Source organism: Tyto alba, unplaced genomic scaffold (genome assembly GCF_018691265.1).
Source record: "Tyto alba isolate M040663 unplaced genomic scaffold, T.alba_DEE_v4.0 Super-Scaffold_19, whole genome shotgun sequence".
Classification (NCBI taxonomy): domain Eukaryota; kingdom Metazoa; phylum Chordata; class Aves; order Strigiformes; family Tytonidae; genus Tyto; species Tyto alba.
The window spans coordinates 11945872-11963121 of NW_024881281.1; the positions used below are offsets into that span (position 1 = coordinate 11945872).

The following is a 17250-nucleotide window of genomic DNA, read 5'->3' on the forward strand; positions in this document are numbered from 1 at the left end:
GATCCCGCCAGCAGCAGACGCCCACGGGGACACGCCAGCCCCCCCTGTGCCACCCCAGAGCCCTCCTTTGGGCTCCCCGGTGAGGTGCCAGCGGTGGGACAAGGAAGGCAGGGTGACGCAGGGGACGGTGAGTCACAGTTTCAGCTGCCAGTACTCGCTACTGGGATGCAGGGCCAACATACCTGTGGGGTCAAGGCTCGGCTAATAATAACCCCCCTGCTGCAAATGAGCCAGCACAGCCGCGGGAAGGGAGAAACGCCTGCCGGGGGTCTCCAGCCAGGGCCAGGGGGACCCAAGGCTTTCAGTCAGACCCGTCTGGTAGCATTATAAGCACTTCTGGGGCTCTGTCCACTCCCAGCACCGCAGCATCACGGTTGTGCTCTCACCCACGCCAGCTCTGATACCTTCCCCCTCAGTTGGCTGCCCCCCCGGGCAGAGAGGGACCCGCTTCGTCGCATCCCCCTGCGCCGCGATGCCCGAGCACCCGGCTCTGCTGCTTCCCACCCCTTTGCCGCCTGCATCCCCCCACCGCGGGGGCTAAGCCGTTTTCGGGGCTCAGCACGGACGTGATGAGGATTTTAGGAGATGCCTCGTGTCCTCGTGACAGCCAGGGACGAGGCGCTGAGCCTGCCCAGCTCCCGCCGCGGTGCCCAGTTCCTGGACCAGCCGGGACTTGGGGAGGTTCCAGCTGATTCACGCACAGGGGCGTTTGTCAAAGATGCCTTGGGCGACACTCAGCAGGAAATTCTTGCTTTGTACAGGGCTGGATGAACCCTGCTCAATTTTCACTTCAAATCACTGTTTTGATTGCTGGGAGAACACGATCTGGGGCTGGAAAGCTGAGGTTTGAACTCGAAACTGCTCCCTTTCGCAAGCAGGGCATGAGAGGTGCAGACACGGCCCATTTCTGTAGAGCTCGGTGCCTGCTGCTCCCAGGGAGCTTCCATTCCTGCAGCACCCCTGAATTTTGCTGGCTGTTCGAGGGTTTTCTCTCTAGAGCCTGCAGCAGAGGGCAACCGGGAGGCTGCAAACACAAGATGGACACAGGGGAAGGCTCCAGCCCTTGACAACTCCAAAAAAACCTTTTCATTTTCATATTGGCATGACAGAAAGAAAGTTGCTCTCTGCTGATCCAGGACACGCTGGTCCCAGGAGGACGCCAAGACAGAGCTCCTGTGAATCACAGCCACGTCCCGAATCTCCCAGGAAGGAGGTGAAATGGCAGATGGCACCAGAGCCTCTGATGTGCCAAAGGGATTTAAAACGGGCAGAGCTCCTGGGACTTGGGAACAGCCAGAAACAGGTCTTCAGCAGGCTTCAGCTGCCAGGTGACAAGGTCCAGCAAAGCCATCAGGATCGGGGGCGTTTCCCCTCCGCAGCAGGCAGAGCGCAGGGTGCAGGAGTGTGCGCCGGCCCCGAGAGCAGCTCTGCAGCATCGCTGCCACCCCCGCCCCGCTGACAGGGGAGGACGGGGGCCTGTCACCGGCTGGGGGCACCAGCACTCCCTGCAGCAGCAGCACAAAGCAGTCAGCACAAAGCGCAACAGCCTCCTCCCCGCAGAGGCTTCACCGGGCGCGAACAACCCCCAGGCTGCTGCCGGTTTCACCGGAGAGAGGGGGGGAAGGAGGGGCAGGCCCTGCCAGAAGGGACTGCAGGACGATAGGAGCAGGGAGGGCAGCTCGCAGCAAGGGCAGGGGACTGCCACTTCCCCCCAGGACAGACACTGCCGGTCACCTCTGCTGGCACCGTGGCCACAGACCCTCGGGTTCTGGCTGGTGAAGCACTGAGAGGCTGCAACCCCTCACCCCAGGGCCCAGCGCCCGTGTCCTGCCCCCGCAGAGATCTGTGTCCCTCCAGCAGAGCTGAGCTTTCCCTCCTCTCTCCCGGCTGGATCGCATCCCCCCCTCTCTGCGGAGCGGGCTGGCCCCCCAGAGAGAGCCACGGAGGGGGGAGGCACCCCAAGCCATCGGGCAGCTGGAAGGCAAAGCAGTGACTCGCTGTGGAAATTAAGTGTTTATTATATCCAAGCAGAGATACAGGGGCGGGAGGCTTCGCTCCCAGCGGTGCCTCAGAGACAGGGAGCTGCAGGGGGTAGGAGGGAGGCCCTCCTTTGCCTTCCAGGTGGCCTAGTGGGAGTGAGACGCTCCCCTCTCCCCATCCTGTCCCCAGGCATTACCAGGGCAGGGTCCTGTCTTCACAAGGGGATCCCTGTCACCCCAGGACCACTGTCCCAGCCCGTCCTGGCTGCGGCCATCAAGCCCATCCAGAGACACAAGTGCAGTTTCTACAAAAATATCCTTCCCTCCCCAAAAAAGAGCCTGGAAAGAGCAGGCAGGGCTCCCGCGGTACAGTGTTATTGCTCAGTGTGACGGGTGGTCAGACACAGGAACTTAAGGCAACAGGAATAAGTGCAGTGGGTGGGCCCCTCGAGGCGTGCGCGGCACAGCCGGGCGCCCCCCCCCGGCTCACTGTCCCAGGCAGTCCTCGGTGACGCCCTGCGCGGCCAGCTCCGCCAGCACATTGTCCAGGTAGTTGGGGTCGGGGTAGCCGTGGCCACTCAGGTTTGTGTCCATCTCGGTCTTGTGGTGGATCTCGTTCCACACCACCGTGTTGCTCTCGCCAGTGGTGCTGGAGGTGCCCACTGTGAAAATCAGGCGTCTCTTCCAGGCCACCCTCAGGAGCTCCAGGACCTAGAGGTGGAAAGAGAAGAACCAAAGCTGGCCTTCAGCAGGTAGGAGACTTGAGCCATGAAAGCAGCTGGCCAGAAGCTTGACAACCTAAATCCCTGCCGTAGCAGGAGGAAACCAAAGATCCCAGCATGAGGAGGGATCTCCATCACCTCCCCAGTTACCCATGTGGTGCCCCTAATGGGAAGGGCCCTTCCGTACACATGCTGGGCTTCCAGGACTTGAAAAATACCGGCACAAACTGAGACAAACACACACACCCAGAGGAAACCGGGATGGGAAGTACCAGCAGCTGGACTTTCCGAGATCAGGGGTCCTCAGTGCAAACTCTTGTAACTGTCTGGCCTGGGACAGGCCAGGGTTGCCTTCCCAAAAGATCAGATGGGCTTTTGTTTAGTAAAGGGATTAAGGAGAGCAAGTCTTCACAGTCAAAGCTGTGAAGGAGCAGCAGAGATCTTCATGGGCAGAGGGATTACAAATACACATAAGGATCAAACAACATGGACAATTATCAAGAACAGCTGGTTAGCATCATGGGGACGGCTCCCAAAAGCCACCCTGTTGTGCCGACCCACCAACGCAGGGCCAAGAGACAACCTCAGAAGGGTCACGTTATCAGGGTGTGATACCTTACCTTTCTGCCCTTCTCGTTATCTGGTAGATAACAATAGCGAGGAAAGCCTCTTGCCGTGTACGGCATCCCAGGGTTGGGGTGCTCAGGGCCCTGCAACAGAGAAGACGTTTGGCAAGGACACATCCCTCTTCATACGAGTTGGACAATCCCTCAGCAGCAGGATGACCCAAGTCAACCCACGCACTGAGGAACAGCCAGTGCAGCCCCTGCCTCCAGGCACCTCAGGCTGCTCAGCGATGGGCTGCCAGCAGGTACTGCACTGGGCTAAAGAAATCTCTTTACCCCAGATTTCCCATAGCAGTCTCAGGCATCAAATCTTATAAAAATAATTTATTCAGATGGCACAGCAGAAAAACACCTCGAGCTGGGTGCCTCTGGAGAGGGACTCTGAACGAAGAAATCCCTGGACAACTATAACCTTACAATCTAAGTGCCCCTCTCCTCACGTGATGGTTCAGTTCAATAGTAATATTTGGGTCCGGGGTCTTCTTGTCCCTCATTGGATCCTTTCTCTGTCTCTAGGCTGACTGTTCCTTTTCTTATCTCAAAGATGCTGCTTCTGCTGACAGATGTGGCTAACTTATTTTTCACAGGATGCTGCAGTGTCGTGGCCTCCCTTCACGTAACCAAGTATAAGTTCAGCATCAGTTCATCGCGTGTGGCCGAAGGCTTTAGTGAGCCTTTCTGTTAATGCCATGCAATGGACTCCATCTGAGCTACTGCAACAACCGGACCCCAATACCTTCCTGGGAGGCTCTCACAGCTTGTGCTATCCGGCAGCAGCCGCTCCTGCGAGCCTGCTGTGCACTCACCTGAATGCCTCTGCTGATGTGATACACAATCTGGATTGTCCCGCAGTCCCTGTGGCCAGGGAGGGACTGGGGGAAAGTGGAGACCTCCATCTTCCCCTTGGGCTGAGTACCGGTTTTCTCTCCGTAGATGGTTTTACAAGAAGGGCACTGCAAACTCCCATCCTGCGAGGCGAGAGGAGCAGGCATCAGAGCTCCACAGCCACCTCGCCCGGGCGCAGGGGACGCAGTGGGGCTGGGCCAGCTCGGTACCTTGTTCCCGTTGGAGTACATGGCCAGCACGCAGAGCATGTGGAAGGAGTGCTGGCAGTTCGTCAGACGACCAACCGTCTCTGCCTTGATTGTGCTGCCCTCACAGGCGTCGCCGTAACCTGAGGGGGAGGACAGCTTCTCCATGCAGATGATACAGTCCTGGAGTGCAAGACACAAAGGAGAAAACCACCGTGTGGCGCAAGCGCAGGCTGATTGTAACGACTGACCCACCAAGGAAGTGAGCAAGGAGATGCTTCAGGAAGATTTGCCTTCAGCTTGAATCCTTCCCCCCTTTGAGGTTTAAGGGCACAGAGACAGGTTTCCTTACCTGGCTGATATCGCCCCACTCCACCACCTCCTGGCCAGCCCAGGAAGGGAGCTGCCATCAGTGGGGGTGACCGGGCACCCAGTATGGCTACACCCTGCTCCTCTGCAGAGCAGCTCCAGGGCAGGGTTCTGATCTCTGTAGTTTTGACCCATAAGAGCCCTGAGAGGAGACCAAAGCCAAACTCCCTCCTCCACCCCGGGCCCTGCAGCCAGCTCTAAGGGAAACGGGGCGGCATGGCCAGGCTGAGCTATTCAACCCACACCGTGCTTTCTGTCGGTCCTCGGACGAGGACAAGTCACCAGTTACCACATGTGGGCTCCAGGCAGTGCTGAGGCCTCTCCACCTAGCATCAACGGTGGCACTGCGAGCAGCAGTGTCTACCACACAGGATGCTCAAGGAAGGGTGGTCCCGAAGCATCGCCGTGGTTTTCACAGCACCCCGGTGAACGGGCCGCTGGGCAAGCTAGAGTTGCTTCACTGTCCTCTCACCTCATCAGCCGGAGTGCCCTTCAGCTCCTCCAGGTACTTCTTCACCACTGCTTCTGGCTCGGTTGGTGTTGCTGCACAAGGAGAGAGTCGAGAAAAAGAGGAGAAGAAATCAGACATGCTGTGAGATAGGACAGACACGTGCAGGGTGAGCTAGAGAGAAGGGAGACAAGGAAGTCACTGGCCAGGATGCCAAGGAGAAAGGTTAGGGTTAGAGGGGGAGAAGAAGCTGCTCCAACTGATCTCTACAAGCCCCGAAAAGGCTTTGCTGTCAGAAATGGCTACCACTACAACCGTGAGCACCACAGATGGGATCCCAAACCCACTGGCCGATGTTGGTGCCCTGTGCTGTACACCCAGGGGTCCGCCTGCAGCTGCCGTGCTCCAGTTCTCCACACGTACCCCAGGCGACTCCAGCCCGGTCCCGGCCGGACTTGCTTTGTGCACACCCAGAAGCCAGCTAGGATCAAACCTCAACCCAAGGACACTACGGTCTCAGTGAGAGAGAGGATTGCATCATCTGTGTTGTCAAACAAGAAAAGGCTTTCCCACATCACCTCAGCTGGCACCTGGCAAGGAGACCCAGCAAGACACTGCGCTTCAGGCCCTGCTTTGAGTATGGCAGCACGAGCCTCACGTCCCTAACACAAAACAGTGGCCTTTCTCTTGAGCTTCCACATATTCAAGCCCAGCAAGACACGGTGCAAGTCACAGGGTATATAAAACAAACCAGCTTTCTAACAGGTACCCTATTTGCAGCACACAACACTGATATCTTCACATTTTCCTAAATATAGTCCCTGGTCCCCATCCACCTAGGCACGGGCACCCAAGCAGCCCACCGGCACCAGCAGCCTGGATCCCACAGAGGTGTTATGGGATGAAGCAACAAACTTCACATAACACCCAGAGCAAGTTAATGCCGAGCGGTCGCCTCAACTCCCAGCCCGTGCTTTTGGAGCTGCCCAGCTGGGCTTGGCTTAAGCCAGTGAGCATTGCATGCCTCCGAGCCCCAGGCGAAAGGAGATGAGCTCCTTACCGGTCGTCAGGCCCGTCACGGAGGCTGCCAGGCTCTTCCACCAGCCTAGGAAAGGAAACATTTGCACAAGTGATGTTATGACTCCACCTGGCAGGAGGCAAAAGAGAGACCTGTCACTTGGCTGGGGGAACCTCGCCCTTCCTTCCTCAATCTACTGCTGGGGGAGGTGAGGGGAAAGCAGTGCTGTGACAAACAGGGCAGCAAAGGCATAGCTCTTCCTCCCCCATCCTCCATCCCAGCCGGCCAGAGCCAGGAGGGAGAGTGGGGAGCGAAGGAAACGCTAGCAGCAGCCAGACAGGCCACAAGCACCCATGCCCGACACCCCAGGGCCTCGCGAGGGAGCTGTACTCCAACACTGCCCCAGAGAGCTCTGCTCTCAAGCTCATTTCTAAGCTGCCGTAGGATGACTGTGGTTTGACACAAAGGGTACCGCTACTCCAAACTCCACGCTCCCAGGCGGACACAGAGCACCACCACGTGCAACAGCCGGGCATCGGAGCTGGGGGTGTACCTGCACGACACGCATCTGCAGCCCTCCCCATCTGCTTGGTGCTTTCAAGGATGATGGAGGGTTCACAGGCATTGCCTTTGTGGGTGAAGAAGCTGTGCATCAAGAGATAGCCACGCTGGAGCCAGCACCGAACTGTTCTGCCACCCCAAAAACGAGCAATGTCTGTCACCAGCAGGAAGGGGTGGGTGCTGTTTTCTGGATAACCCCTTTTCATGGTAGAGGCCAACATGGTGAAGCAGAAGGGAGGACTGTTCACATGCCACAGGTGTCATTAAACGGGCAAAGGCCTGGATGGCACAGATCCTGTATCACATAGGAGCCCTGCGTTGCCCCGAATGCCAGCTCTGCAAGCGGCTAACGCTATGGGAGCACCTCAACAGAGAACATAAGGTCACCCTGCAGCACAGACAGCTGGGTGAGATGTGACCAGGGAAAAGATGCCTTTTGACTGCAGACAAGCCAGCTCAGGGCAACAGAAGAGAATAAGGCAGAGCACTAACATGGGTGAAAAATCATTTAGCTAAGGAAGACTGATGAAGCGGGAGCTGAACTCTCCTAAATGAAAACACAGTCATTAAGATCAGTTATTTTCAGAAGGGGATTCCTGGCCGTCCTAAAGCACATGATTTCTGGCAGCTGTAGCAGGAGGAAGGGATGACAGAGCACACAGAGCAAGAAAAGGAGCCCAGGAGGTGAAGGGATGCTCCCTCTGAGTGCCTGTGCCAGGCAGGAGAGATGCCTGACATCTCAGGCAGAGCAGGGCTGCAGGATCACTCTCTGGAGACCCTGAGCCAGGAAGGTGGTAACTGGATAAAATATGCCTTAAGCCAAAGTGCAACACGGAAGCAGGTGTTGTTTTCCACTTCGGGGGCATGCCAAAATCCCCTGAAAAAGCATTTCCAAGAACTGTCACAAGAAGAGCAGGAGACAAACAGGAGCCTGGGCGAGCCCCAGCCTTCCGGCTCTCAGGCCAGTGCCAGAAACTGTTTCAAGGCTTCATCACCAGATCTCACGTGCAACACGTCTCCTTGTCTTGTCTTTTCCAAAGGAGAGAAATGGCTCCAGGAGTCCCCTCTGCTGGGACCTTGCTTGCACGCAGTGGATCAAGAGCTGCCAGCCAGGAACAAGTTCGCATCGATCCGTCTGAGCTGTCTCAGCTCGCTGTCAGAGCGCAGCTCGGCACTCACTGTGCCTGAAGCCCCCCGTGATGTCCCTGCCCCGGGTGGGCAAACAGGGTGGCACCTCCCACGAGTGGCACTTGGAACCAGGCTCTGGTCTGCAACCGCAAGAGACCTTCATGGTCACACAGGAGACGGAGGCTTCAGCTTCTTCTGCTCTGCAGGTTTTGGAGAGGTCAGTGTGCTAGCCACGGTAACCCCTTCCGTGAGCACCCAATGATGATGACCACCATGTTCTCATTCCCGAGGATCCCGTGCTGCCTGCCAGGCTGACCAAGTCCTCCTCCACCTGAACTGTTTCCCAGGTGGCTCTTTTTGAAGTGACCTTCTTGTCTCCTCTGGCTGTGGGCTGCAGAAAGCAATGCCAAAAAGGTGCACAGACAAGGTGGTGAAGACAGCGAGGGAAGCGAGCAGAGAGGGTGTGTTAGACCAGCAGCAGCGCCTGCCTGGTACTTGGCAGAACGCCCCAGCTCACCTGCTCCCACCTGCACAGCAGATCTGAGCAATTTTAGAGCAATTCACCTCATTCAGGATGGTGGAGGACACTCCTTCCCTGCAGCATTTCTCTCGCTGTTGACTTTCCTTCCTCTGTAGCAGCTCAGAGAAACAAAGAGATTATTTGCCCAAGAACTGGTCAGGCTCATTCAAATCAAATCAGTGAAAGGAGACAAAATTCTTGGTGCAGAGCTGGGCAAGAGCGAGGACAAGAAAGCTCTTGCAGAGTCTATGGGGTACAGTAGGGATTTCAGACAAAGCAAATGGCATTGCACCACCTCACCAGCTGGCATTAGGATGGGGCTGGGGCAATGAGACAAGCAGAAGAGGGTGATGCAGCCCTCAGCCATCCTTAGGAAACCCCTGCCTGATGGGTTTGCATTGTGGCATCTCTGATCTGTTCCTGTCACTTCGCTGTGGTAATGCTTTGATGCATTTAGATCCACCAAGGTTGCCTGGAGACAGACAGGGCCAGGGAGCCCAGATGACCAGGAAGAAAAACTGTCCCCAGCTGCAAGTATTTGAATGCCCAGTCCCAAAGAAGCATTTTCATGCTGAGAACTTGGTTTCAGTAAGGGTAGCGAAGCCCACACAGCCTTCCTTGCCTCCAAAGAGAGGCACTTCCTTGGGCAGAGCAGCACATCTGGCAGACCAGACCCCAGCAGCACAGGGGGGAGCCAGAAGAAGGCTGGGAGGCACAGCACCCGCCACGGCACGAGCCACGTACGCCTCAGCACATGAATCACTTCCTTGCTGGCCCATATGCTTCATAAAAGAGTTTGCCTCCAAATCTTTGTTCTAGCCGTCCCTTGGGATCATCAAAGCCTGTTTCAGTCCCCACAGTTTTCCGGATTCAATAGCAGATTGAAAATGCAGTAGCAGAATTGACTTGTCATTTATCATCAGCTGGCCTAACGCTGTCCTACTGATTTATCTGGGATGTGAAAGAATGTTTACCATTCTTTCATTTGCAAAGAAAGGAACAACAATTTTTTTTTAATGCTTCCCCTTCCTCCCTGTAGATAATAAGTTGCTTGCTGAAGCAAAGGCTTTCTATGGGCAACATTTAACAAATGTGTTTTGAATCCTTGCTCGGCAACCAAATGCTTGCAGCAGTAACATGCCTCCTTCTGTATCCCAAAATGAGCCATATGGTTAGCAGCAGGCTCTTTTTTTGATACCCTATTCAGGCCAGACACAGGTTGTTTCTAGTTATTGTCATGGACAGTCACCCAACGCCGATCACCTCTGCCCTCTCTTCCCTGGACCTGCAAAGGCTGCACCTACTGGCCTCACCCCCCAAGAGGGCTGTCCAGAGATCAGAAAGGTGAAAGGACATTTGGCGTTAAAAACAGGTTTTTCCACATTTCGCATTTCAGCAGGATGACCAAGCTGCTCTGGTCATGGCACAGAGCATCCCTGTTATCGCAGCCGGTCTCCTTAGCAGATGGTCCCCCCCCGGGAGCAGCCAGCTGCCCCGACTCCGAAGGACTCCCCAGTCCCACCCATCCCACAGGCACTGGCTCGGTCCGCAGACCCAGCTGCGGCTGGACAGACATATGGGGAGCCACGGGAGTCAGCTGGGATTATTCCTGCTGCCTAGCCAGATCCTGTCCTGCCTGGCTGGGAAGGACAAGCGTGGCCATCTCCCCTCCCCCTGTGCCGCATCGCGCCGCCTGCGACTGCCCGTCCCAGAGGGGACGCGCAGGGAAACCTCCAAGCCCGGGGGAAAAGCGGATGGTGGTCCCATCAGCGGAGAGGGTAATGCGCGGCACACCAGACCCAAACCAACACCTCCTCCCAAGGGCCCTGGGAAGGCAGGGGAGCCCTGTGGTGCCAGCTCCGTGCCCGAGCAGCACAGCAGCGCTCGGAGAGAGCCGGCCGAGCCGCTCACCTCCCTCCCAGGGAGCTGGTGGGGTCTCAGCCCGCCCGAGGCGCGCACGGCGGCAGCCCCGGGAAGCCCAGCGCCGACCCATCGGGGTGGTGGACGCTGCCAGGCTGTGGGCCAGCATCAGAGAGTGCCTGCCCAGAGAGCAGGGCTTCCCCGAAACCTGGAGCACGTGTCTGTGCCAGAGACATCGCAGCCAGAACAGCGACAACGTTAATGAAGCCTGACTAAGTTAGCGCTTTTGTTTAACGTAACGCAGCTTTTCGCCAAGCTGGCTGCAATTCTGTCAATGCTACTTCAAACCCGTGTGGGGCCAGGGTCTGCAGCAGCAGGAGGGAGCAAGAAGGGGCTGGGCAGGGGTACGCTGAGCCCACCCCCAACTATTTTGGCACCAGCTCGTTGCAGTCAGCGCACTGACGGGCCCGTGCCTGGATGCACAGCTCTCACAAGTAATGGAAAATCCTAGAGGGGTATGCGAAGGGAAAGGGCAAACGATGCAGAAAATCAGGGCGCAAAACAGGCCCATCTCTGCTGGCTGGCAGCCTCAGGGTCTGTAAAGGGAAAGAGAACAGCCTGGCCAAAAGTCAGGCTCAGTACTTTCACTGCAGAACAATGCTCCTGAGCCTGGAGGGGTGTTGTACGAACACGACTTGCTTCTAGGAGGGACTGAGCACCCTCTTCATGCACTCTGCAGGACTGGCATCCCTGCCCGCAGCAAAAGGGGGTCACCAATTTCTAAAACAAGAGGGGGGATTTTTAGCAATCTAAAATGTAGAAAGGCACCTCCCTTCTCAGGAGTCAGCGTCAGAAAGGGCAGAGCTGGCAGTGTCCCCTCTGCAGCACATCCTGAGCAGGACGAGGACAGCTGGGACAAATCCTGCCGTGCCAGATGGGAGAAGGAGCTGCTTGGTGCCGCTTCCCCAGAGGCTGTCGTGTCCCCTCCCCGCTCCTCCAGAGGTGTCTGGCCCCAGCAGATGGCATTGGTGAGCTGGCAGGGAGGTGGCAGCCCGGCTCTCGGGGCTGGCATCGGGCACAGCCCCGGGGCTGAGCCACTTGCCCAGACCCCCGCCGGGGGCCGAGATGGGTGCCAGCCCTGCGCCAGCACACCCAGCCTTCGGCCAAGGTGCCGCCCAGCAGGCGACACGCCTGTGCTCCCGGGTGCTGCAGCGAGCGCTGGGGAACCGGCACCTCATGGAGGAAGAGGTGTTGCTGGGGGGGGGGGTGTGTGTGACACCCGGTGCAGCTACAGCCACCCCCTCTGCTCCCCCGGCAGATTCCTTAACACCGTGTGTGTGGCTCTCACCCCGCCAGCCCACGTCCCGTCCCCTTCACCTGCCCCGCTTCCCGCTCTGCGTTGCTGCCCTCCCCACCCTGCTCCGAAGTCACAAGATGTACCCTCCTATTAACATCACGCTCTTACAAGTGGCCCGGTTGCTTGCACCCGCGTCCCCTTCGTGCCAGGGAGGGGCTGGGTGCTGAGCCCCACACCAACAGACCCCGCCAAGGAGAGGCCAGCAGCACTGCGGGGCGAGGGGGACTGCCGAGGAGCAGGGCTGTGCGTTTGCGGCCACCCCTTGCCCTAAATACATCTAATTTCATGTCATTAACCAGCAGCAGGTGAGCAACACCGATGGCAGGCCCGGCTCTCTGGTTTTTTCGGGCTCCCCCAGTGACAGGGGCAGAGCAATGCCTCCTCAGGAGGGCCTGGCTGCTGCCCAGCTCCGTTTCCAGGGCAGCCCCTCCGCCCAGCCTGCCTCCCCGGCTGCGGAGGGCTGCACGGGTGCTGCCCGCGCCGGGAGCCGCATCACCCCGCCGCCCTGCCAGCTGGCTCTGCCGAGCGAGATCCTCATCCAGCCCCTCTGCCACCCACCTCCACTCGGCTCTTCTCCTTCACCTCCCATTTTCCTTTGCTCCTCCTGTTCTTTGCTGCTTCTCCTGCCGCCCCCTGCTTTCTCCTCCCCCTCTATCACACATCCTACTCCACATTTGCTCTCCCTCCTTCTTGCCATTTGCATCTCCTCCTCCCAGCTCCCTCCAAAATGCATTTTCGCATGATATCTCCCTCCACGTTTCATTTCTATTTTTCTAACAACCTTCCTGCTTCCTTCGGTCGGGTTTCGACCGCTCTCCTTGGAGTCTGTGCTTGATGGGGAAGCGAGACACTGGCACCAACAAACTCCCCAGAGAGCCAGGGGCCTCTTCCCTCTTTCTTAAAGACAAGCATCTCCACGTTGAACACCCTCCCACCTCTAGTCTCCCCTTCATTTATCTGAAGGGGGAAGCACCTTAGGTTTGGTGGTGGTGGTTGACCACCCCAAGATACTCGTGCCAGGGTTTAGCAAACAACCTCTAAAGCTGCACCAGGCTGGATTCACACCTACCCTTGCAGAGTCTCACGGCTGCTACACACAGAGGGGACCCAGGCTGTACATCAGGAGCCCACAGACTCTGCAAGGGTGAGGGTGCAGGATGCCAGTGAGATATGAAGAGGAGAAATGAAGGCCCTGCCCTGGAGGTGGCTCGGATTGGCAGGAGAACTGGAGTAACTCAGCCCTTCCTGCCAGGGCACGCCCATCTGAGAGAGCTCCGCTCTTTCACCCCAGACAAAGGTGGAGACAACAAATCCTCTGTAATTCAACCTCAAAAGCCCTGTATGACTCAGGGGCCTGCTTGTCCAGAAGAGCCTTCTCATCCCATGACTCAAGTGTGACAAGCATGGCTCACAAGCACACCTTCTCTTGAGAGCACGTGTGGATTAAATGCTCTCCTTGATGGTGCCTCAGCTCCCAGACCTGTCCCACCAATGAGTCAGAGAAGGTCCTGGAACACGGACACCCAGGGGTCCCCAAGGGGGTGTAGGGGGGCCATGCGGGAGGCTGCAGGAGTCTCTGACACGCACAGAGAACAACCGGACTACTCCAGCTTTCATGACCGACGGAAACAGGCAGAGCTACCACGGGACCAGGTCTACTTTATCATCTTACTTTACAGCCTGTCAGAGACCACGCAGGCCCGAGGAGACACGTCCTGCTTCTCCCCTTGGTGGGACGAACATCATCAGTCAAATCAGAAGAGCCAAGAGGGTGGGGGGAGAGACAAGAGGAAAGGAGGGAGGCAGAACAAGTGTAGAGAGATAAAGAGAAGGAGATGGAAGCAAATATCAGAGTTTGAGCAGGAACTACCTTTCTTGGACACTTTCCTCCCCTCCTTAACTGAGCTGTGTTTTTTAGTGGCTTTATGGGTGCTGGCAGCTTGCGGCACACAGGTGAGGTGCACGGGGAGTCCAGCGGCTGACATCAGAATAGCCGTCATGCCTACAGTGGGTACGAGATCAACATGCAGGAAGGAAACAATGGGGAAACACATTCATTAAAAAAAACCAAACCAAAAAAAAAAAAAAAAAAACCTTTAACCTTTCAAAGAAAATTAAAACAAAAAAAACCAAACCAAAACAAAACAAAAAAAAAAAAAAAAAAAAAAACAAAAAAACCACAAAACCCAAGCCCTTAGTTCAGAGGACATAAAACATCTGAGAGGCAACAGGGTCAGAGTCAGCACAAGGACAGGATCCAGAGGCTGTCAGAGCGAGAAGCCTGGGCAGCAAATTAAAGCAGGGAAATATGGGCACAAGTCTCACCCGTGACCCTCTGTGCTGGTGTGTGCACAGAACTTTCCTCTTTGCCTTGGCTTTAGGGTTCCTCAGGCATTGAGTCTGCTATGGTGCAAACTCCTCCCGCTCACCGAGCCCTGGAAGCAGCCCTGACCCTGGGGGCCTGAAGGATGAGGGGCACCACCTGAACCCCTAAAGGTCCTGCTCAGTTCCTCCCCTTAAAGCTACGTATTTTCAACGCTATCACACCAGCCTGATCCCCAGAGTGCAGCTTAACTGCCTTCCAACACCGCAGCAGGGCCGGGCTGAGCGTGGGCTGGAGCTGCCCCACTCAATCCCCTGCCAGACGAGCCCCACGGTGGTAGCCCCCCACTCACCCCACCCCACCCCTCCTCCTTGGCACTCCAGTTGTACCTAGCACCCCCAGCTGCAATGCAATTCCCAGCCTCCCCCATCCCAGTCGGCTGCGTTCATGGGATGCAGTTTGTTAAAGCTAACGAATCATAAAAAAGGACAGCCATTCCCTGAAGGTAAGATTGGCAGAGAGCTGCAGGACTGATCATGCTGGTCTAAAATGATGTTTGCCTGTGAAATACAGGCCGGCTACAAGTCATAACATTTCTAAGGTAGCATATCACTGTTAAACCCACATTCAAGATAACACCTGCCTTTGCTTTCCCAAGACGTGACTTCCCACCTGCAACAGCCATTGCCAGAACATGAGAAAAAAAAAAAAGCTCATGGATGCAGACTGACAGCAGACAACCTAAAAACCAGTGTTTTCCCAAAAGTTACCTCTGACAGTAGACCATGCAAAACCACATCCTAACACTATGGAAACTCTTGCCAGTATCCTGCACAGTAATTCATGGCCAAAGCTGAGATTTTTGAGGATTTTCTTTTTTCAAGCTTCTGTTCAGCTGGGTTGGGAAAGGAAGATAGAAGAGCACATTTGTTCGGGACAAAAATGCCTTGCTCACACCATGACTGAAAATTGAGTTGTGACGGGAAGCATCAGCCAGCTTTGTGTGCAAGTGGTAAGGCTGTTTTCTGCCTCAAATACGCAACCAGTCAAGATCCTGTGCCTTGTGACTAGAAATCCCCTGCACAAAGCCTGTGGCAACACCCCAGAAACAGAACTATCCCTACACAGTGCCAACTGCATTTTGCGCTTCCTTCATGTAAGGTCCAAGTACAATAAATATTCCAGAACCTGTTCAAGTCCTTTCTTGATACACAAAGTTGGATGCTTTTAGTAAAACTTTCTCATCTAAGGACGAACAGGAAGACAGAATGGGTTTCACAAGATGGGGAGAGGGGCACAGACAAATGAAAGAATTTCCCCAGGGTTACCCAAGAACCTTTGGCAAAGCTGGTCTGGCCAGATGACCAGGCTGCCCAACGCATGGTGAAACCACACGCTTCCAAAAGGAAATAAGTAACAGAAAATCAGGCAGCCGCGGATCCCCCTCATTAGGTACCATCATTGCTGACCTAGATCTGAGGTGTAGCCCCCCAGCTCCCAGGAGCTGCAGCAAAACTGGGGGAATCTTCAAAGCATACAAACACTGAGTCAGTAGCCCTCACCCTACTGACAGCACAGGGCAGGTACAGTCAAGGAGAGCCCCCGAGGTCCATACAAGCCAGACAGTCTCTAGCTGAACACCAGATCCAGAAATTTCACAATTAAAATAACTTCCTTTAAGTCTCAAACTAAAGACTGCAAGACTATTGCATGCTCTCAACCCCAGCCTAGTCCTTCACTACTCCCAGGGAGCCTTAAGGAAGAGCTTAAATATTCCCATAACAAAAGCTACTTGTTTATTGAATGAGTACAACTGAACACCTGAAGCCCAGCAACAGCACTAAAGCTGCCACTTGCACATGCACCAGGCAGGTACTTTCTGCTTTCAGCAGGTTAAAGGACCATCATAGGTATTCCCAGAAGAGCAGTGCCAACTCATGCTGATTAGACAGCCCAGAGGAACAATATTCTTGAGGAATACGTGAGATGCCGGACCTCCCCATGGCCGGGGGAGATCATCTCAGACAGCCTGACGACTCCACCGAGGCTGCAAAATGCAATTCTGCAGAATTGGTGCAGAAATGGTAAAGTTGTCTCCAAAAAACCCTGCTTCTAAGCAGTGCGATAACACTGACTGCAAAGACTGACATTTGAAAAGCAAGTCCAAAGACTAACAGGGATTATCACCGCCTACGCACAGCTGACTGATAGGCAAATGCAAAATTAATGCTTTCTTCTTAAGAGATCAATACAGTCTTGCTAACATTACCATGCAGAGCCCATTTAAAAGCAAAAAAACCCAAAACAAAACAAAAAAAAAACAACCAAAAAAAACCCAAACATGACAGAACACGGCTGAACTGACTTGAGACTCCTTATCTTGGAGGACAAAATGTTGCCTTCAAAAAAATCAGACCAAATGAAGAGCACAAGCCACAGAACCTCAGCTCAGTTCAGTTACCCTCTACCACAGCCCCTCATACCTGGAATAACATGTCCAAAACTGCCTGCCAGTATCATGAATCATCACAAAGAAAATAAACATCTATTACAGGAACTTTTGCTCTTTCATTTTACGAGCTGCAAACACATCTACAACTCCACGCAGACATACAGCACAGGGCAAACATGAGACCAGGAAAATTGCCCCAACCAAATGTTCTCCCACAGACAATCTTAAACCGAACAAGAAAAGGTAACTTTTCACTTTTACTTGCTGCTGCCTTTGGAGAAACACACAGTGAATCATCTTCTGCAGATTCAAATCAAGAGAGCATTCAAAAAGGGGATGTTCTGGTGTTACAATGCTCTTCTGGCTCATCTCAAAACCCAGCAGCAATGCTTCCTTTAAAATTCTAATACAATACTTGAAATCTCAGCATCTAACAATCCTCCCACAAGTTTGGTGACAAGTCCCCAGTAAGGGATCTCCTCTGATCCAAGCCTTACGTGGGAGTGTGTGTTCATACAAAGTGCCAAAACAATACACAGACACATATCACATCTGCAGATTGACTCTCCAATTCTGACCTGCAGACACAACAATTTTCATTCAGAACTTGCTGTAGGCATCTGTGGAGTTATGTCAGGAACAAATGTGGCCCTGGACCTGGATAAATTCTCACCTGAATATGCAAGGGCCAAACTGTAACAAGATAAGCTTGCCCAGACCAAGACTGCTTTGTATACCCATGCGTTCCTGCAAAAGTTCTTGCTGCTCACTAGCTACTCCGGGAGCTTGAAAAATGTCATTTAATATGTTCACACTTCCCATTGGCCACTGGGTTTCTTCCCTCCAAGGGCTGCAG

At 54.9% G+C, this 17250-nt stretch overlaps 1 protein-coding gene across 6 annotated transcripts in view; it reads right to left on the minus strand.

The window, feature by feature from the left end:
* Positions 1 to 2332: 2332 nt before the first annotated feature.
* DTX2 (deltex E3 ubiquitin ligase 2) overlaps positions 2333 to 17250 on the minus strand; it is a 39091-nt gene continuing 24173 nt past the window's right edge. For 3 of the 6 annotated variants that reach the window (XM_042791733.1, XM_042791736.1, XM_042791731.1), the window contains exons 5-11: positions 13490 to 13621; positions 6236 to 6280; positions 5200 to 5270; positions 4383 to 4541; positions 4134 to 4295; positions 3322 to 3411; positions 2333 to 2690 (exon numbers count right to left, since the gene is read on the minus strand). In XM_042791733.1, the coding sequence (XP_042647667.1) occupies positions 2466 to 2690; positions 3322 to 3411; positions 4134 to 4295; positions 4383 to 4541; positions 5200 to 5270; positions 6236 to 6280; positions 13490 to 13621 (884 nt within the window). In that variant the 3' untranslated portion in view covers positions 2333 to 2465. The remainder of the gene's footprint in view (positions 2691 to 3321; positions 3412 to 4133; positions 4296 to 4382; positions 4542 to 5199; positions 5271 to 6235; positions 6281 to 13489; positions 13622 to 17250) is intronic. The other 3 variants (XM_042791734.1, XM_042791732.1, XM_042791735.1) reach the window with 3 other exon arrangements.